General features: G+C 37.4%; 1 protein-coding gene across 3 annotated transcripts in view; it reads right to left on the minus strand.

Moving 5' to 3' along the window:
- The window catches only part of IPO11 (importin 11), a 211,850-nt gene that overhangs the window by 146,722 nt on the left and 42,512 nt on the right, over positions 1-22,616 (minus strand). For all 3 annotated transcript variants that reach the window (XM_003925805.4, XM_074385585.1, XM_074385598.1), the window contains 4 exons: positions 20,362-20,565; positions 8,797-8,929; positions 4,986-5,044; positions 632-680 (listed from right to left, as the gene is read on the minus strand). In XM_003925805.4, coding sequence (XP_003925854.1) covers positions 632-680; positions 4,986-5,044; positions 8,797-8,929; positions 20,362-20,565 — 445 coding nt within the window. The remainder of the gene's footprint in view (positions 1-631; positions 681-4,985; positions 5,045-8,796; positions 8,930-20,361; positions 20,566-22,616) is intronic.

Consider the following 22,616-nt stretch of genomic DNA (forward strand, 5'->3'; position numbering starts at 1 on the left):
GGCAACATGGCGAACTCCCTTCCACTCAGTACCAATACCGTAGTCCCCTCTTAGTTTTAGGTGCCTGCAGTTAATTGCAATCCAAAAATATCAAACAGAAAATTCCAGAAATAAACAATTCATAAGTTTTAAATTGTGGACCATTCTGAGTATGGTGATAAATCTCAAGCTGGTCCACTCTGTTCTGACCCAGACAAGAATCCTCCCTTTGTCCAGCATATCCAGGCTATATATACTACCTGCCTGTTGATCACTTAGTAGCTATTTCGGATATTAGCTCAAAAAAAGTATAGTACACATAGGGTCTAGTACTATCTGTGGCTTCAGGCATCAACTGTAGGTCTTGGATCGTAGTCCAAGGAGGGACTCCAGTATATGAGACAAAAGCTAAGCTTCTAACTTCAGAAAGTTGACAGAAAATATTCGTTTTAGCTATATACAGGATCTCTGCAGCTATCAAGTGTTTACTCAAGGCAACTGGACGAGACATTTTCTCCAGATTTACAAGTGCGCAACAGAAGCTAATAATGAATAAGCATCTATTAATCCTTCGTTAATCCTAGTTATTAATGAATAATCTGTTAATGAATAAAAATTCTACAGTAAAAAGGACTGTAATGAAAGTACTTACTGCATTCCAGAAACTGTTTTAGACGTACAAATATTCCATGTAAAAAACCCTAGAAAAGAATATTATTTTATTTTCAAGTGTCTCAATTCATTGTTACAAATATTTACCTTGTACCTTTCTCATGGATACCAAAACAAATCTAACACATCACTTAAAAAAATCAGCTGAAGAAAAATAAGTTAAAATTAGGGAAAAAAAAAATTCACTATTATAAACAAGTCTCCCAAAAGTAAATAACTATAGTGTTTCATATCTTCAATATCTCATTTAGTTACATGAATCATTTTGCAATAAATAAAAACTTACCTTTTAAGAATCCTGTTTCACTAAACACTCTCTATGCTCCTTACTCTGCTGTAATTTTTCTTCATAGGCCTTAAATCCATTGACATATTGCATTTGTCCATTTATTATGTGACTCTTCTCATTAGAATGCAAGCTCCTTGAGAGCCAGAACTTTGCACTGTTTACTGCTTTATCCCAGCATCCTGGAACAGTGTTTGGCAATAACCACAGTTCTTAACTTTAAGTATATGAGACATGAGTCCTCAGATACTAGTATTAGATAGGCATCAACATATATCTGCTAGGTCTAATGGACACTTTATTTTTGAAAACATATTCTAAGATACATTTTGAGTAATTAATAGGAGTAAATATAAAAAAAAAAACTTAAAATTTTAATAAGAATTTAAACATAGAAGACATCTTTGTATCAATAAATGTTGGTATATAAATATCATAAAAGATGTCACATACTCTATTAGCAAATGAGGTAGTCATGAAATACTGGATGACGGTGGCTTTCCTGGAAAATAACTCAAGAATGCACATTTCCTCTCTGTCCTCAGAAATACATTATTCATTCATCAATTCTTGAGTTTGAGAAAATTCAATTAGGATACCATTAAGACCTGGTGTCTGACATTTTACTTAGACAATCAAGTTCAGTGTTATCATTAGAGTCAAGAGTACTACTCTCAGACTCTGAATATCCATCCACTGACTCATCAAAAAATTAGTAAACCACTTCCTCTGTCAATTTTCTTCTTTCTCTCTGTCATTTTAGGCAGAAAACGTAAAATTCTGAATTTTCAACTGTATTAAATAAAGCTAAAAGCAGAGTAAAATGAGTGTTTCCAGTCTTCCTTTATGCCTTCTGGAAACTCGATGCAATAAAATAGGGAATACAATTTAAAAAGAGAAGAAAACTTCAGGATGATAACTTCACTACTGCATCATCTTCCATTTTCATACTGTTTGTCTTTATAAAGCATAGTTGGCAATAATTGATAATGAAAAGTAACAAGAGAACAATGAAACAGCAAAAGGTTTCAATAGCAAAGAGTAGGATCACTAAGATCCCACATGTATCTTAAATTTATAAAAGGGTCCAATAGTCCTATTCTGCAAAGAAAGTAGAAAATTACAAAGGCCATTAATTTTAAAGGCCATCAAATCAATGTGCCTGCTTCCAGAGCCCACAATCTCACTACTGTCATATATTGTTTCTTTAGCATCTTTTAAGCTTTAGGTTATTTTTAACATTTTTAGATGAGGTACGGTGGCTCATGCCTGTAATCCCAGCACTTTGGGAGGCCAAGGCAGGTGGATCACCTGAGATCAGGAGTTCGAGACCAGCCTGGCCAACATGGTGAAACCCCGTCTCTACTAAAAATACAAAAAATTTCCTGGTCATGATGGCAGGAATCCCAGCTACTCAGGAGGCTGAGGCCGGATAACTGCTTCACCTTGGGAGGCAGAGGTTGCCGTGAGCCGAGATCACGCCATTGCACTCCAGCTTGGGCGACAGAGTAAGGCTGCCTCAAAAAAAAAAAAAAAAAAAAAAGACAAAAAGGATTTTTATATTATTTGAAACACTGTCCTTAATTTGTTAAAATTTTATTCTCCAATTAATTGATGACCTTAATTGCTAAACTAAGGCATTTATAACTGAGTAAAGGCTGACATATGATTTATGCAGACAGGAGAACTCTGAAGGGAAATAAATCATACATAGTATGGATGATATCCAGTGTAAACCATTATTTCACCTTATAGAGATGTAAGTCAAATCAATTCATTTTCACTTAAAAGTTAAGAAGATGGGTGAGGTGGCTCACGCCTGTAATCTCAGCACTACGGGAGGCCAAGGCGGGCGGATCACCTGAAGTCGGGAGTTTGAGACCAGCCTGATCAACATGGAGAAACCCCGTCACTACTAAAAATAAAAAATTAGCCAGGCGTGGTAGCGTGTGCCTATGATCCTAGCTACTTGGGATGCTAAGGCAGGAGAATCACTTGAAGCTAGGAGGCGGAGGTTGGGGTGAGCCGAGACCGTGCCACTGCACTCCAGCATGGGCAAGAAGAGTGAAACTCCATCACAAAAAAAAAAAAAAAAAAAAGATAAAGATAATATTCTAGTTAATATAATAAGGGTAATTTTGCACATAATTCCTGAGGCTTTTGATACACTGCTTCTAAAATAAAGGATGTATTCATTAAACAAATAACTATTGAGAATTTACTATTTATTTACTGTGACTGTTCCAAGCTCTGAGTCACAGTAAATAAAACAAAGTCCCTCCCTTCACGGAATTTACACATTCTAATTAGGGAATTGAAAGAGTATTGTCAAGTTGGTTTCTCGAAAACCCTTTTTGACAGTATGGCAATTAAAATGTATCTGGATTTAAACTGATGCTTGATATACCTTTCAGTAATTTGTTAATATGTATCAATACTGTGAACATGCATAAGCTTAACCTAACATTTTCAATTCTAGGAATTTATCCTAAAGAGATTGGAAAACCATATAAATGACCCAAATGTTCATTCCATATCTTTTATCAAAAATGAAAAACTGAGAACCTATATGCCCATCAACAGATGACTAGGTAAGTATAAGAATCCTATATTACTATCTCTTTTTTAAAAAAATTAAGTCTATTGACATTAATCATATGAATATACTATACAATCATTTTTAAAGTGACACGTAACAATATAACTGACAAGGGAAGATATCTATAATATGCTGAGTTTGTTTTTTAAAATGCTGGTAAGGGAACAAGATGTAAATATGATCCCATTAATATCAAATTGAGTGAGAAGGTCTATCCAAAAGAATATGAATAAAATGTCTTCAAGAATATTTACAAACTTTACCATTATCTCTGAAGGGTAAGATTATAAATGATTTTTTAGTTTCTTTTTCTGAAATTCTTAACTTTAAAAAAAGCATGTAAATTTTCAAAAGATGAAATAACCATCACATTATTATGATGTATATTAACCGGTTTTAAACTCTTCTAACAATAGAACAATTATTTCAATCAAATCTCATCAATATACAAAAAATTCTATTTTTTTTAATGGTTCTGGTCAGATCTAATAGGAGAGACCCAAAGATCCAATTAGATTTGTTTTTTCCTCAACTCCTGAGCAACCCTCAAAGCAACTTACAAAAAAGCAATGTTTTACCTAAGCTAAATTTAATGTGAAAACTAACACAGATATAAGTATACTAAAATGCCATTTCATTTATAGAAAGCAAATGCAACGAAGCTGAGCACGGTCACACCTGAAATCCCAGCACTTTGGGAGGCAAAAGAGGCAGATCACTTGAGGCCAGGAGTTCGAAACCAGTTGGCCAAAATGGTGAAACTAAAAATACAAAAATTAGCTGGGCATGGTGGCACGTGCCTATAATCCCAGGTACTTGGGAGCCTGAGGCAGGAGAACTGCATGAACCCAGAAGGCAAAGGTGCAGTAAGCCAAGATCGCGCCAGCCTGGTGACTTCACTGCAGCCTGGGTGACAGAGCAAAACTCTGTCTCACAAAAAAAAAAAAAAAGTAACTACATGTTTGCATAGAAAAAAGCAGATGGCTATCTACAATGAATATATATCACAACTTATGATCAATTTATTGACAAGGTTTTTCTCTCATATTTTTTTAATTGATTGCAAAGAGCATCTATTAATGTTATGATTAGACAAAAAAAGCAAATTTATTTTAAATACATAAAAACAAAGAAAAATATTAACTATATAAATAGTATCTAAATGTACCTGGTAATGTTATAATAGCATTCAAGAGTTTATTTTAAATTCAAATTGACTCTCAATGTACCATGGCATCTTGAGAAATATCCTGGGCCTATTTCCTCTCCTTTACACAACAGCCACTTTAATGTAGTGAAAACAAACCAGAAGTCTAAAAGTCAGAATGGTAAAAAACTAGATGGTCACTTAATAAAAGTTCTAATTGAATGCCAAATAAAGGAGCACTCTTTTAAACATTCAGGAAAATACCTTTCCCAAAGTCGCAGTTAATTACTTCGATCACTTACCATCACCTCCATATTTTTATGAGGTTCCACAAATCCATTAACAGTTAACTTACGCAGCACTGAAAAGCAAAAGGAAACTTTACTTGGATCTTATTTCATCCAACTAAAATCACAATCACAATAAAGATTCGGAATCACAAAACCTAATCAAGCTAGGAGGTTAATCTGGGTTAGAAAGTTAACTCCTGGTCATTTGGTTGGGAAATTAGTGGGAAAGACGGAACTAATGTCTAGTTCTTCTAACTCACAAAAGCAGTGTTCTTTTGATTTATTGTAACTACTCTCATGTTTCTAAAACTGGATTCCAAAATTCAGTGTAATTTATATAATTGTTAGTACTTCCTACCTGTAATAACTGAAATTGAGAAAGTTATCTCTATTTCAAGAACTTTGAGCTATGACTCAACGGTAACAAAAAAATTCATTCAGTTTTAGGCTATATTAATGGAAATACAGTTATCTCCTAAAAAGGATATAAAAATTAAACTCTATTTCCAAATTTGGAATAAACTACACTGCTCAACTGTGACATTTTATGAGTAACACTGACAAATCAGTGTAGACAGATAAGCAGGACAACAGATTTGAAAGCAGAGCTAGATTCAAATCCTTGCTCGATTGTCTACAGCTATATTATTACTTTGGGCGACACTTCTAGATCTCAGTTTCTTCATCTATAAAATGCGGTTAACAAATCCTATTTCACAGGTTATTGATGGATTCCATGTTATATGTAAAATATAGCAATTATTTTGCAACAATAAGGATGATGACAGCGTAAGAGGCAAAATTAAAAGTTCATTAAAGGGCTGGGCGCAGTGGCTCAAGCCTGTAATCCCAGCACTTTGGGAGGCCGAGGCGGGTGGATCACGAGGTCAAGAGATAGAGACCATCCTGGTCCACATGGTGAAACCCTGTCTCTACTAAAAATACAAAACATTAGCTAGGCATGGTGGCGTGTGCCTGTAATCCCAGCTGCTCAGGAGGTTGAGGCAGGAGAATTGCCTGAATCCAGGAGGCGGAGGTTGCAGTGAGCCAAGATCGCGCCATTGCACTCCAGCCTGGGTAACAAGAGTGAAACTCCGTCACAAAAAAAAAAAAAAAAAAAAGTTCAAAAAAAAAAAAAGTTCATTAAATAAGCATTGCTATCTATAGTACTAAAAAATTATACTTTAAATAGTGTTTATGAAGTAGAAAGGCAATGGATTAAATTTAGGATTAGAATGTAGCTGTCTACTAGACCCTCTCTTTGTAAGTGTAAAGCAATGTTTTAAAATTAGGTTTAGAAATGTAGCTGTTTACAAGATCTTCAGTTTGAAACCATCAATTACATGCGACACAGAAGCTGCTGCATTATAATGTTGTAGTAACTTTTCCTCATTTACATAAGCAGAAAACAGAATTCAAATTGAATCCCTTATTCTGGATATGCTTTCCCATTAAGACCTTGAGCCATAATACCTGAGAGGATTCTTTCCTTCTCCCTTCGTCACCTAGTTAACTTCCATTTACCCTTTAAGATTACAGCTCAAAGACCACTTTCTCAGGGAAATTTTTTCTGATCACATTATCGGTTATCCTAATATCATAAGGCCTCTGTCACAGATGTCACTTTAAATATATGTGTGTGATCATTAACTCTGTCTCCCCAATACGAAGCACCTATAGATTTGTCAAATGAAATAACGAATGCATCAATGTCTAAAAGATACTAAATACAACTAAGTGTAAATTCAGATAGCGATTACAAGGGAGAAAAAATTCTAGTCTGAAGTATTTCTTTATTTCAGGACAGAAATGTATAGTTAGAGAACAAAATTTTCCAGAGCAGGATGCCTGTATGAATCTAAGACCTTTAAGCTACACCTTTTGTCAGACAGGAGTTAGGTTTTGAAATCAAAAAGGTAAAAAAAACTTTATAATAAAAAGAAATCTTGAAAATTTCCTAATCATTAAATATACTATACATACAGCTTTCTATACACAGCCTTACATCAGTTTCTCTAATTCTACGTAAACATTTCTCTCCAAGGCCTGTAATTTCTTCCTCAAGGATGTTGACAAAAACATCTCTACTCACTTTTATAACTACCTCTGAAGAGGGAGACCCAGGCATCTCAGATCAACTTCCCCTTTGACTATCATACTGCATTTCAATAGAAGTAAAGGCTGACCAACTGGCGCCTCCTGTTTCACCTTCCTGTAGGTGGCAGACTTGGTCTTGGGGACTCTCAAGAAGGCATTATTTTTACTTAAAACAGGATTAAGCCAGAAACCTTTTCACATGTGAGTCCTAAAACTGTAAACCAGAACCCTTTCATATGTGATTCCCGAAACTGTCAACAGAAACCTTTTCACATGTGAGTCCTAAAACTGTAAACCAGAACCCTTTCATATGTGATTCCTGAAGCTGTAAACCGAGACCCTTTTCATATGTTATTTCTAAAGCTATAAACATAAGATTCTTCCACGTGTAATACCTAAAGTATAAGCCTATATAAAGGCAGAACCTTCCTTTGTTAGATGAATTGAGCTTTTGACAAATTATCACTCAAGCTCCCGGCAGAATAAACTTCTTCCTTTTCCATTTGGTGTTCCTGCGGCTGCTCCTGCTACACCTCTACAATGGATTTTATTTATCAATGGTCCTTTAAAATCATTCACACATTTCCTCACAGTTTCACAAAATGTGCTGACAGCTCGGGATTTATGCATCATTGTCTGGTTAAACTAAGTGACGCAATAAGGAAATGTCAAGACCCTATGATGAAATTCCAAGGTACCAGACTGACTATAATAAAAGAACTTATAAGTAAAACTAAAAAGAATGCAAGGTGAGTTAGAGTAAGAGAGAAACGGATGCTACCTGGAATCAAAGAAACAAAAACAACTTAGGCCAGGAACAGTGCTCATCCCTGTAATCCCACTTTGGGAGGTCAAGACGGGAGGATCGCTTGAAGCTAGGAGTTCAAGATCAGAAAAATGTAAAAATCAGTGCAGTAAAGTGGCATGTACCTGTAGTCTCAGTTACTCAGGAAGCTACAGTGGGAGGATCACTTGAGCCCAGTAGTTCAAGGCTGCAGTGAGCTATCATCGTGCCACTGCACTTCAACCTGGACCCTGTCCAAAAAAAAAAAAAACTAAAAGAACCTTACCAACAGGAACATAAAGAAGAGGGACTAGAAGAGTAAGAGAGTAAGACAAACAGGTATGTTTTAGAAGGAAAGGAACCTGGAGATACATTCATCAAGATAAACAGCCCAGGGGAAGTGTGATGAAGATTTATGCTAGGGGGGAATGCCTACAAGCAACATATGTCAAGATGCAGGCCAAGACAGCATCCCATCAAGCACCTTCTGAAATGCAAGTGCGCCTAAGGTACTAACAAGAAAGATGGACCCTTGCCTTTCCAGGGAAAGGAGAGGTGAAAGATGGCTCATTCCAGCCTAGAGAAAAAATTTTAGGAAAGTTAGCATGACAATGATAAATGTAGGGTCCAGAGTGAGAAAAATAAAGTAGAAACAAAAACTAGAAGCATTTGAAAAAAACACATTCAGAGCCATGAGGCCACAGTAACGTGAATATAACATAAAACTATCCACTTCGACTTACTATATGTGCTTTCATAAATTAGAAGGGGTAGAGGAAAAGCTACTATGACAAAACTACAAATAAACCCTTATCTTTCAGGGAAAAATTAACCCCTTATTTTCCCAGTGAAATTGGGAACAGAAAACCCATATAAAACGACTATTTGGTGACTGTTCAGAGGTATCTCATTTCAAAATGAACATGTCAAGCTTAATAGTACCTTTCAATGATAGCAGAGTTCGTTCTAGTGAACTCAGAATTGCAGCTTCATTGCCAGAAGAAACTTGTTGCAGGAATGTGTCTGTATGGTGATTCCACAGAGAGCAGGCAAAATTATAAATTCCAGAAGCTAACTGCAAAAAAAGGCAACAAATTTATTCATACTGTATTATAGATTTCATTAATAAATTAGAACTACGAAGTAATATATTTTAGTTTTACAATTAAGCACACATTTTCTGAGAGATCTGAAATAATCAAAGAATATTTGTGGCAATGTTTCACACCTTTTTTTTTTTTGACAGCATCTCGCTCTGTCACCAGGCTGGAGTGCAATGGCACTATCTCAGCTCACTGCAACCTCTGCCTCCATGGTTCAAGAGATTCTCCTGCCTCAGCCTCTCGAGTAGCTGGAATTACAGGTGCCCGCCACCATACCCAGCTAATTTTTATATTTTTCATAGAGACAGGGTTTCACCATATTGGCCAGGATGGTCTCGATCTCCTGACCTTATGATCCGCCTGCCTCAGCCTCCCAAAGTAATGAGATTACAGGCATGAGCCACTGCGCCTGGCTTGTTTCATGTCTTTTTAGCCACAGTGCACAGTAACACATACAGCTTACACTGGCTGTTAAACACACACAGACACACCCCTAAAATGCTACTTTCTTAAAACAATATTAACACCTCATCAAATGCCTGCATTGTAGCCTTATATATTCTATTTTTATTATTTTTATCCCCACTAATAGGTTGCAAACTCAGTTTAAAACAATGATTTATGGACCCTCACTGAGTATGTCAGATAAATCAATATACAAAGATACACAAAGAAGACAAGCTTCTGTGTTCTGCCAGTTCTTCCCATATGTCTTTTGCACATTTAAAGCCAGGAACATACAAACCACATGGTTTCTCAGTTGCTTTACTGAAGTGTACTGGTATTTAAAAATCTGAACCTCACATTAAGAAAGTAGTTAGCTTCTGCCTCCCAGTTTGAGGCAGAACATCTTCCAATGATATCTTCAATTTTTTCCAGGAGGTCTCAGAGCAATCCAGTTGAGTCTACATGGCTATCTACTTTAAATTAAAACTAGATAAAAGTGGGCCGGGCGCGGTGGCTCAAGCCTGTAATCCCAGCACTTTGGGAGGCCGAAGCGGGTAGATCACGAGGTCAAGAGATCAAGACCATCCTGGTCAACATGGTGAAACCCGTCTCTACTAAAAATACAAAAATTAGCTGGGCATGGTGGTGCATGCCTGTAATCCCAGCTACTCAGGAGGCTGAGGCAGAATTGCCTGAACCCAGGAGGTGGAGGTTGTGATGAACCGAGATCGCGCCATTGCACTCCAGCCTGGGTAACAAGAGCGAAACTCCGTCTCAAAAAAAAAAAAAAAAAAAAAAAACAACTAGATAAAAGTATATATGACTAGTTATCATTAGCATACTTCAGAATACTTTTTTTTAACTCAAGATACAAGCATATCATGTTGACTAATTAAATGCTATTTATAAAAGAGACATCAGAAACCAGAGACGTAATCCTGTTAAAATAATGTTTTTATGCAAAAATCAATTCCATTTCTGTTAGTTTAATTCAGTAGGTTTAGTGGCCTGTCCCATTAAAACAGCTTGATAATAACCCCCAGGACAACTTCACATGTATCCACATAGAACACACAAGCTTAGCATAGGCTTGAACCTCAGTTGATCTCTGTCTTGGAAAAAGATCCTGGGATCCTCCCAGAACACAAGAAGATAGAAGGCTTGTAAGAAACTTACAAAACCATCTCCTACTTGCCTCCTTTACCTCCTCCATTAGGCTGTTATGAGACAGTTTCTCATCACCTCTCAAGTTCTGAAGAGGTATAAGGCTTTCTGTCCTTCTCCCCTTAAAACAGACTGTAGAATATAAAACCACTGAGCCATACTGTCTTGAATTGACTTCTCAGCAATTAAGCATCCCACAAGTCACACTGGAGTCATCCACCTATTGTTTCTGTGTCATTCTTTCTGGTGTATGAGTCAAGGCCCACAGGAAGCTGGCACCTTTGGCTAGCTTCCTTTCTCTGTCTAAATTAAATAATGAACTGCCTGAATCTAAAAGTGGTTCACTGTATTTTTACAAACTAAATCAGTGAGGGATAGGCCTTGGCCCGCCGTCGTCTTGTGTGTATACTTCACAACAGGTACAATGACTACTTATTAAGTTACTTTATCATATTCTCAAGTATATATGTAATATTTCAAAGAGTAAAATCCAATTGTTGTTTCATCCTAGCCAAAATACTTTAGTGATTATTCTCTCAATTAATACAGTGTTACAAAATAAGCTGCTGTATCATAAAAAGAGTCTGAAATTGACATTTTCCCATGAAGTAATATTACAGCAGAGAAGCAAACATTCACTCTAACAGAGGGAAATAATCTTTAAAAAGTGGGAAAGAAGCTTTATTTCGACAAACTTGCATGCTTTACTTAGAACTTCAGTAAACCATAAAATGAATTTGTATTTTTCTTAGTAAATCCTTTCAGAAAATAAAAGACTGAAATATGTATCCAGAATTGAAAAAACATCATCCTAAATTTTATTGTACTTACTGTGTAACAGACAACATCCTAAACTTTTCCAACACATACATCATTAAAATATTTTGTCAGCCAGAAGTGAAAGAATAGAAACAGAAGGAATTAGAGGCAGAATAAGTAAGAATTCTATAAAACACCTAAAGTTAAATTTTAAACTAAAGTAAAATTTCTTACTGTAACAAATATTTCAACTCCCCAAAAATGAAATCTATAGCCATGGCTATAATTTGTAGATCCATTTTGTACTATGTCTTTTTGTAACAAATAAAACCAAAACTCAAAGGCTGCCATATCCAAATTTCAAATAAGATCAAAAAACTATTTTATTTTAAATCAGTATCTTGCTTACAACAAAATGACATTTTGATTAATTTTATAGCTTTTCTTTGCATCTCCTTAGAACTACCTGTTAACATTAACTTCTATGTATAGATTATATTAAAATTGTTTAAAAGGAGTATCTTTATAGCAAAATTTTTTGTGTCGGTATTATCTGAAGTCACTTGAACTCATTTAAAAACATGCTGAGACTAGGCACGATGACTCATGCCTGTAATCTCAGCACTTTGGGAGGATGAGGCAGGTGATCACTTGGGGTCAGGAGACCAGTCTGGGCAACATGGCGAAAAATACAAAAAAAATTAAAAATTACAAAAAAATTAGCCAGGAGTGGCAGGGTGTACCTGTAGTTCCAGCTGCTTGGGGAGCTGTAGTGGGAGGATCCCAGGATACCATGAGCCCAGGAAGTGAGGCTGCAGTGAGCCAAGACTGCCCACTGTACTCCAGCCTCAGCGACAAAGTGAGATTCTATCCCTATTTCAAATAAAAAAAAAAGCCAGGCATGGTGTTATTCCCAATAATTTGGGAAGCCAAGGCAGTTGGATCACCTGAGGTCAGGCATTCAAGACCAGCCTGGGTAACATACCGAAACCCTGCTTCTACTAAAAATACAAAAATTAGCCGGATTTGGTGGTACGCGCATATAATCCCAGCTACTTGAGAAGCTGAGGCAAGAGAATCGCTTGAATCCGGTAGGCAGAGGTTGCAGTGATCTGACATTGTACCACTGTACTCCAGCCTGGGTAACAGAACAAGACTCCGTCTCAAAGTAAAACAAATAAAAGGTATGTTCAATAGATCAGTTTATCAGAATACAAGTATTTAAGTAGATAATGATAACGTAAATGGTAAATAAAATATTTACAGAATAATAAGACATTTATTAAATGCTACCATGCACTAGGCATTACTCTCAGCACTTTACCTATGTGAACTTATTTAATCATCACAATCTAAAACTAGATATTATTTAATCTCCTTTTACAATAAGAAAATTAAGTGAGGCATAAAAATGTTAAGTAACTTGCTCAAGAGTAAAGAACACAATTAACAGGAGGAAGAGACAGGATTTGAATCCAAGGAAAGTGCTCAAAACCTGCATTATCTTCTATGCTCCAATGTCTATTAATACAGTAACTAATAACTAGCTGCATTGTAATTTAATAAAAGAGATAAGCACTTTTTTTTGTATAATTGAGTTCTGTTTAAACTTTTCTTTTTTTTTTTTTTTTTTTTGAAACAAGGTCTTACTCAGTTGCCCAGGCTATAGTACAGAGGTGCGGTCACAGCTCACAGCAGCCTTAATCTCCTAGGCTCAAGCAATCCTCTCACCTCAGCCTCCCAAGTAGCTGGGACTACAAGGATGAACCACTATACCATGTTAATTAATTTATTTATTTTTGTTTTGTAGAGATGTGGTCTCACTATTTTGCCCAGCCTATGGTCTCAAACTCCTAGGCTCCAGTGATCCTCCTGCCTCAGCCTCCCAAAGTATTGGGTTACAGGTATGAGCCACTATGCCTGGCCCTGTTTAAACCTTTTGATATCAAAGTATAAAGTACACTCTGGGCATAGTGTATCACAACTGTAATCCCAGCACTTTGGGAGGCTGAGGCAAAATGATCACTTGAGGTCAGGAGTTGAGGACTCACCTAGGTAACACAGTGAGACCCTGTTTCTACAAAATGTTTCTTAACAAATTAGCCGGACATAGTGGCGCATGCCTGTAATGTCAGCTACTTATAAGGCTGAGGTGGGAGGATCATTTAAACCCAGGAGTTTGAGGCTGCAGTGATCTATGTATGATCATACCACAGCACTCCAGCTGGGACAAGAGTGAGACACCGTCTCAAAAAAGAAATTGAATGTTTTTCTTATACATATACATATATTCATATACATATAAGTAATATATATGTGTAAATTAGAACTAGTCCCATTCACTAGTCATAAGAGCCAGACTTTTTATCTAATTCTCAATACCCTCCACTACATGCCAGATTCACATGCCAGACTCGAAAAAAAAAAAAAAAAAAAAAAAAAAGATGGTGATAGTAACTATTCCCTAGTTCCTCAATTAAAAGTAAGATTAAGCTTGAAAAAGAAAAAAAAAAGAGTCTGCCAAATAAAACATGGCATAGGCCCAAGAAGGAAAACATTAAGGGAGAATTTGCCACCCTACATAACCAGCATGGTATTTTGAAATCATGTCAGATTTATTTTGAAAGTATTTTATACTGGCCACACACAGTGGCTCACGCCTGTAATCACAGCTACTCAGGAGGCTGAGACAGGAGGACTGCTTGAGCCCAGGAGTCTGAGGTTGCAGTGATGCAAGTACATTGTATCACTGAACTGTAGCTTGGGAGACACAATGATACCCTGTCTGTAAAACATAAAAATAGTATTTTATAATAATGGTAGCAAAAGGGGCAGAACTACTTATTTATTTATTTATTTATTTATGAGACAGAGTCTCACTCTGTCACCCAGGCTGGAGTGCAATGGCATGATCTCGGCTCAGAGCAACCTCCGCCTCCTGGATTCAAGCAATTCTCCTGCCTCAGCCTCGAGTAGTTGGGATTACAGATGAACATTAGCACACCCAGACAGTTTTTGTATTTTTAGTAGAGACAGGGTTTCATCATGTTAGTCAGGCTGGTCTAGAATTCCTGACCTTGTGATCTGCCCACCTCGGCCTCCCAAAGTGCTGGGATTACAGGTGTGAGCCACTGTGCCTAGCCAAAACTGTTTTAATTTTTTCAGGCATTACTTCTGTTACCAGAAGAATATCTCTTTGCAGAATTCTACCACCTGCATACAAACAGTGCAAATCACAGTATATATATTAAACATAAAATCCTCCCCACTCACCTACAAAACAAAGAATAAAAAATACCAAAGAACGTCTCTGATACTATACCAAAGGTTCTTACTTGTCACAAGAGTAAATAAAAGGAAGCATTTAATCATGGTGGAATCAAAGTCATTAAAATACAATTTTATTCTGTTTCATAAAATCATCTCATTTTCTATTTATCATTTGACTCTAAAAACATGTGTGACAAAGTTCAGTAACTCAGGTAATCAAAGATTCTACTTCATTTCACCTTAAGCAACTTTCAGTGTTAAATTTTCATCCCTACTTCTTACAACAATAAAATAAATGAGATTTATAGATATTAGTGGCAAAGTTAGATCTTGATCTACTAATTAATTCTTCCCTCTTTCTGGCCCTAGAAAGTAATACTTAATATGAGAGAACTACAGGCTAAAATATCCACATCTGAAAGTCTGAAGTATTTGCTTCAAAATCCGAAACTTTCAGTGCCAGCACAATGCTCAAGGGAAAGCTCACTGGAGTGTTTCAATTTTCACATTTGAGATGTTCAACCTAAGTATAACGTAAATATTACAAAATCTGAAACACTTCTGTTCCCAAGCATTGCAGATAAGAAGTACTTAACCTGTACTTTAAGGACTACAGATATGAAAAGCATGTAACACGCAAGGCACACAGCAGGTACTACTAAATGAAGGCATGTAACATTTGAGAAAAAAATCAAAAAAGAAACAATATGGAAATTCTGCTTTAAAACTTAATACTTGCCGGGCGCGGTGGCTCAAGCCTGTAATCCCAGCACTTTGGGAGGCCGAGGCGGGTGGATCACGAGGTCGAGACATAGAGACCATCCTGGTCAACATGGTGAAACCCCGTCTCTACTAAAAGTGCAAAAAATTAGCTGGGCATGGTGGCACGTGCCTGTAATCCCAGCTACTCAGGAGGCTGAGGCAGGAGAATTGCATGAGCCCAGGAGGTGGAGGTTGCGGTGAGCCGAGATCGCGCCATTGCACTCCAGCCTGGGTAACAAGGGCGAAACTCCGTCTCAAAAAAAAAAAAAAAAAAAAAATTGTACATATCTCTTGTACATAGTAGGCATTCAATAACTGTTAAGTGACCGTTAGACAGAAGTAAAAATTTCACGTTCATCCCTAATATCCAGGCTGGGTACAATCATATGCACCTGTGGTCCCAGCTACTTGGGAGGCTGAGGTGGGAGGACTGCTTGAGCCTAGGAGGTCAAGGTTGCAGACAGCTATGTCTGTGCCACTGCACTCCGCAGCATACATTTGTGGGTTACACACCATGATTTGGAGACATTATTTAGTTTAACACACTTGTAATTTCATTAGAATTTCTACTTGTACCTTAAGTTTCCTTATTTTGCCAGGCACAGTAGTTCACGCCTGTAATCCCAGCACTTTGGGTGACCGAGGAGGGCAGATCATGAGGCCAGGAGTTCAAAACCAGCCTGGCCAATATGGTGAAACTCAGTCTCTACTAAAAATACAAAAACTAGCCGTGTGTGGTGGTGTGCGCCTGTAGTCCCAGCTACTCAGGCGGCTGAGGCAGGAGAATCACTTGAACCCAGGAGGTGGAGACTGCAGTGGGCTGAGATTGTAACACTGCACTCAAGCCTGGGTAATAGAGGGAGATTCCATCTCAAAAAAAAAAAAAAAAAAAAATTCCTGATCTTTAGAGACTTTGGATTTTAACTGTAGTTAATATATATTTTATCATATTTAGGTTTATATAAAGGCATACTGTTTTACAGAAAATGAATTCCTGGCCAGGCACAGTGGTTCACACCTGTAATCCCAGCACTCTGAGGGCAGATCACCTGAGGTCAACAGCCTGGCCAACATGGCAAAACCCCACCTCTACTAAAAATACAAAAATTTTGTATTTTTATAAAACTACCACCAGGCATGGTGGTGCATGCCTGTAATCCCAGCTACTATGGGACTGAACCTGGGAGGTGGAGGTTGCAGTGAGTCAAGATTGTGTCACTGCACTCCAGCACTCAAGACTGGGCAACAGATTGAGATTCCGTCTCAAAAAAAAAAAAACAATTCCTGGCCGGGCGCAGTGCCTCACGCCTGTAATCCTAGCACTTTAGGAGGCCAAGGCAGGTGGATCATTTGAGGCCAGGAGTTCAAGACCAACCTGGGCAACATCAGGAAACCCTATCTTTACTAAAAATACAAAAATTAGCTGGGCATGGTGGTGCACATCTACAATGCCAGCTACTCAGGAAGCTAAGGAACCAGAAGTGGTTGAAGCTAGGAGGCAAAGGTTGTAGTGAGCCAAGGTAACACCTCTCTCTCAAAAAAATAAATAAGTGAATTCCTTTTTGTGTCACATCAAGCTCAATTTTGTTACTGCAAAACAATTTGCTCTCAATTGTTGATTCTGTAATTTGTCACCCCTGAAAAAGAGCTTAATTTATTTTAACATAGAGGAGGAAAGGGTATAAAAATTGTTGGGTCTCCACTGCCCATATGTGCAAGAAATAAAAAAAAAAAAGAAAAAAAAATTGTTGAGATACACTGAGCAGCAGGTAGCAATTTTAAGTGTACTCTGCATTACTTTGCTGTAGCAACCAGCTTAACCATAAGCTTACTTTTTTTTTTTGAGACAGAGTCTGACTGTCGCCCAGACTGGAGGGCAGTGGCAATCTCGGCTCACTGCACCCTCCGCCTCCCAGGTTCAAGTGATTCTCCTGCCTCAGCCTCCCGAGTAGCGGGGTTTACAGGCATGAGCCACCATGCCCAGATAATTTTTTGGTATTTTTAGTAGAGACGGGGTTTCATCATGTTGCCCAGGCTGGTCTCAAACTCCCAACCTCAGGTGATCTGCCTGCCTCAGCTTCTCAAAGTGCTGGGATTAGAGGCATGAGGCCTGACCCTTACTTTTTTTTATATAGGAAACTAATTTGGTACTTGATGACTATCTTGGCATCTTTCTAATTAAAAGGGAGATTTTCTATAATTCGAATTACCAAAACAGGCACAGCTGTATTAACTAGCAAAACTGCTCTTTAAAATAATGTCTTCCCATATGTGCTACCTTCAATTAAGTACACATCTTGTACCTCAACCACATGAGACAGGCTGCCCTTCCTAGTCCCTACTGTAGTCCATATTTCCAGGTTCAGCTGTTCCACTTCAAAACAAAAGGTGCTAATTTGATTTTTTTCCAGGTATCTTTAGCTTTGACTAATCTCTCAAAAATCCTGCTTTGTGAAGTTTTGCACTGTATCACTCTGATATCCAGCAGGTACCTAAGATTAAGTCTCCTATTATTCATTCACTTAACAGTTATAGAGCATCAATCATTATGTGTACTCTTTTAGACTATGCAGTAGGATGACAGCAGTAAGAGCTACACCGCAGTGAATTTGAGAAAAATAAGAAAATTACAATTCAGCACAGTGTGATAACTACTACATTGAAAGTAAGTACAAGATGCTAATTAAGCCTATACTTCATTTTATATGGAGAAGAACTAGCTTCACACCACAAAACAAAGAAACAAACAAACAAAAAAAAAACAAGAAGCAAACTCACACACGTTATCCAGCTTAAGGCCCTGTTTATCTCTACAATCTGTAGAGACTGCCTCGGCTAAATATAAACTGTACCTGTAAGGCAACATATTCGCAGAGTAAACTTTAAGATAAAGTTGAAATATGAATTCAAACTTTTATAGACTGGTAGCCTTTAATAACAGGTAACTGTAACCAAGAATCTTCTAGATAATTGATTTTGGGACTCTCCCCAACAAAAAAGTAAGTCCTAGAAGTAAAGGGTTTGAGGTGAGGATAAGAGTTCAGCAAAAACAATCTGACACAAAGACTGGAGTGAGTAAACTGTCCATTTCGTTTAGTGCTGGCTAGACGTCAAGCAAAAGTGAAAAGGATTTGAAAAGCAACCTTGAACTATCAAAAACAGTTTCTCTTACACACAACATCCTCGAATGAACATAAGACTAGCTATTTAAACCCACTGAGTTAAAAATGAAAAGGATACAATGTAGTTTGACGTAAACTTTGGTATATATAAAAATCATATGGGGAGCTTGTTAAAAACGCTCATTGCCAAGCCATGTCCTCAAAGTGAAGATTCCAAAAGTGTAGTTCTGAAACGTCTCAGTCTGTGTATATAACACATTGAGAACTAATGTGGACATGAAAGACAGCTCAAGATTAGACACTATTCTTCCCACCACCCTTCCCTAGTCCATTCTCAAAGAAGAGGCTCTACACTTGAGTCCAAATCCTCAGGAACAAAAAGTTGGGCAGTTCTTTGTGTAGAAATAAAGGCAACATAAAAAGAGTAGAAGTATTTTCTTCTAGAAATCTCTCTTCACTTGGCTCCTTCCACTAGATCCCTTCCCTTCTACACGCTGCACACTCTTCACTGATTCCTTTTCACATCATAGGACTAGGCTACCACCTTCTTAAGAATGAAACATCTCTAATCATGGACAGTGAAGTAGAGACCAGAGCAAAAGTCAGAATGAGGCCAGGGAAAGGTTGCTTAAAACCACATGCTAAGTTTAGAAGCAAAAGGAACTCTGGAAGCTCCCAAAGAAAAGCCTGCTAATTTAGGGAAAAGTATGAACTATATTTAAAGTACATTTAGAGGAGAAAAAGAAAGACAAAAGAAAAATCTTTCTATAAAACTCTATGTCACCCTATTCTTTTTGGAGAGCAGCATGATTCAGAACACACCTGAAATAGTTTGAGCCCTATCATGTGGCCATATAAGACTTAAAATTATATTCCTTTAATTTCTCTACAATTACAAAACGTAACCAAGAACACTGTTAAAAATACTTTAAAGCAGGCTGGGCGCGGTGGCTCAAGCCTGTAATCCCAGCACTTTGGGAAGCCGAGGCGGGTAGATCACGAGGTCAAGAGATCAAGACCATCCTGGTCAACATGGTGAAAACCCGTCTCTACAAAAAATTGGCTGGGCATGGTGGCACGTGCCTGTAAACCCAGCTACTCAGGAGGCTGAGGCAGGAGAATTGCCTGAACCCAGGAGGCGGAGGTGGCAGTGGGCTGAGATCGTGCCATTGCACTCCAGCCTGGGTAACAAGAGTGAAACTCCGTCTCAAAAAAAAAAAAAAAAAAAAAATACTTTAAAGCATGGCTAACACAGTGAGACCTCAGCTCTACAAAAAATTTTTAAAAACTAGCTGGGTATGGTGGCATGTACCTGTAGCCCTAGCTACTCATAAGGCCGAGGTAGGAGGATTGTTTGAGCTGAGGAGGTCAAGGTTGTAGTGAGCTATGATCATGCCACTGTACTACAGCCCGGGTGACAGAAAAAAACCCTATCTCAACACACACACACACAACCAACCCCAAAACCAAAAACAAACAGTGCAAAAAAACCTAATAAATGGCTACCACTCCCTACTTATGTCAAACTCTTTCCTACATCTGCCCTACATCCTTCAATTACCCACATGTCAATTCTACTTCTAAATGCCAACTCTATGCCTGCCTAATTGCACCCATTACCACAGCTTCGTTTAAGAGATGTATCATCCCATCTGAACTACTTCCACTGCCTGAAACTGATCTCCCTGCCTTCAGACTGTGTCCAACTAACCAATCCTCCTCACTGACAACTAAGTGATCTTCTTATTCATATCACTGCCCAGCTTAAAATGAGAAATAATTCAGTCTTTCAATAAAACATCAATAGAAGTAAAACTATAATCATTTTTTACAAGTAGCACAATTTTCACAATCAAATTTAACTAAGTGAAATCACTTACATCATAAAATAGTTTTCTATCAGCAGCAAGTCGTTTGGATGCCAGTGTCTTGGTAACATGATAGAAGGTAAGTAATGCTCTGTGCTGTCGAAGATCATCCTGGACTTTAACAGACTCTATAAGAGTGGGAATTAGTTCAGGCCACTGTCTGGGACAATCCAATCTAGCAACTTTTGCAATCAGCACTGCAATCTGAGTTGCAATCTGGAGAAAAAAATTAATCATCAGAAATAGACAAATGAAATCAAGGCAACTGATAAGGAACACATTCATGGTGAAAAAGTACATTGTTAATTATACATTTGACAGAAATGAATACAATTTCACTGAATGACTGCTTAAAGACAGTGGTTCTCAAAGTGTAGCCCATGGACACCTGGTAGAGCTAGGACCCTTTCTGAGACCTATAAGGTCCTCCTTTTCCCAATTACCTGTCAGTGTGAAACAAGGTTTTCTTCATGTAACATTTATCATGTACCGCAACAGAGTAAATGAAGAAGCAGATATAAAAACCTAGATCTCCTCCTTGAAATAGCTGAACCCTAAAAACGCAAGCCAATGCCACCTTTCTCACTAAATTTTTATTGTTTGGGAAATAGATACTATTGCTTATTTCCAAAGCTGTTATGTTGACACGTATAATTTTATTTTTTACACTAATATTTTTAAGTTTCTCAGGTTTTTTTTTTCTTTTTTATTTATTTCTTTATTTATTTTCTTTTTTTTAAAAAAGACGGGGTTACACCATGTTGGTCAGGCTGCTCTTGAACTGCCAACCTCAGGTGATCCGTCCGCCTTGGCTTCCAAAGTGCTTTGGATTATAGGCGTGAGCCACCACACCCAGCCTAAGTTTCTCAGTTTTCATTTATAACACAATAAATATTAACAGATGTAACTCTTTAAGGTCTTCAATTTTAGCAGTATAACAAGATCCTGTGACCACAAAGTTTAAGACCTCTCACCTAAGAGTAGAAAGAAACATCACATATTGGGCATTTAAATAATGATACTTCTACACATCAGTGTTTCCAAATGCTAGCTGAAAGAACAATTAGGCAGTGGTTTACTGTTCAGTAACACAAACCCCTCCCTAATCATCTCCTGCCACATTAAAGGTAGCTCTATTTTTCTCTAATAGCACAATTTTAAAAATCAAGCATAACCAAGTATTATCTTGAAAAACTTGAGAATTTACAAAAAAAAATTGAGAATTATTGTACCTATAAGCAAAACTTATTTTATTCTTAGAAGAAAAACCTCAGGCCAGGCGCGGTGGCTTATGCCTGTAATCCCAGTACTTTGGGAGGCCGAGGCAGGCAGATCATGAGGTCTGGAGTTCGAGATCAGTCTGGTCAACATGGTGAAACCCTATCTCTACTAAAAAGACAAAAATTATCATTCAGGTAGGCTTGCATTAAAAAAAAAAAATGACAAAAATTAGCTGGGCATAGTGGCAGGTGCCTGTAATCCCACATACTCAGAAGGCTAAAGCAAAACTGCTTGAACTAAGGAGGCAGAGGTTTCAGTAAGCTGAAATCACACCACTGCACTCCAGCCTGGGTGACAGAGTAAGACTCCATCTCAGGAAAAAAAAAAAAAAAAAGAAGAAGAAGAAGAAGAAGAAAAACTTCAATTTAAAAAAACAAAACAACATATAATTCACTATCTATCTGCCACAGAATAGTAGGAATTGAAAATGTGATGGATGCAACCAGAAGCCATTCTGTAGCTTTTCTAAGAAAGTGGTAGGGAAGATAATCTAAAAATTATAATCATTAAAATTAATTCCTGTGCAGTAAGACTACAAATATAGCCATGTATCAACAACGGAAATACATTCTCAGAAATGTGTCATTAGGCAATATTGTGGTTGTGTGAATATCACAGAATGTATAATAATTGTATGTGCTATACTTTTACAAGACTAGCAGCAGTACAACAGGTTTATTTACACCAGCATCACCACAAACTAATGAGTAATACACTGCACTACAATGTTAGGATAGCTATGATGTCAATGGTTGAGAAGAATTTTTCAGTTCCATTATAAACCTATGGGACCACAATTATATATGCAGTCCACTGCTGCCCAAAACATTAGGCATCACATGACTATAGAGAGATTTGCTTTAAATACAGGCTCAAAAAATGAGAAAGCTGAAAAGTATACAAATATACCTTAAAATGACTTCTGAGTTTTAAATAATTGAAAACCAAATCTAATCAAAACTATTCATGGCTACAAATAGATCACA

Source organism: Saimiri boliviensis, chromosome 1 (genome assembly GCF_048565385.1).
Source record: "Saimiri boliviensis isolate mSaiBol1 chromosome 1, mSaiBol1.pri, whole genome shotgun sequence".
In the NCBI taxonomy this organism is placed as follows: domain Eukaryota; kingdom Metazoa; phylum Chordata; class Mammalia; order Primates; family Cebidae; genus Saimiri; species Saimiri boliviensis.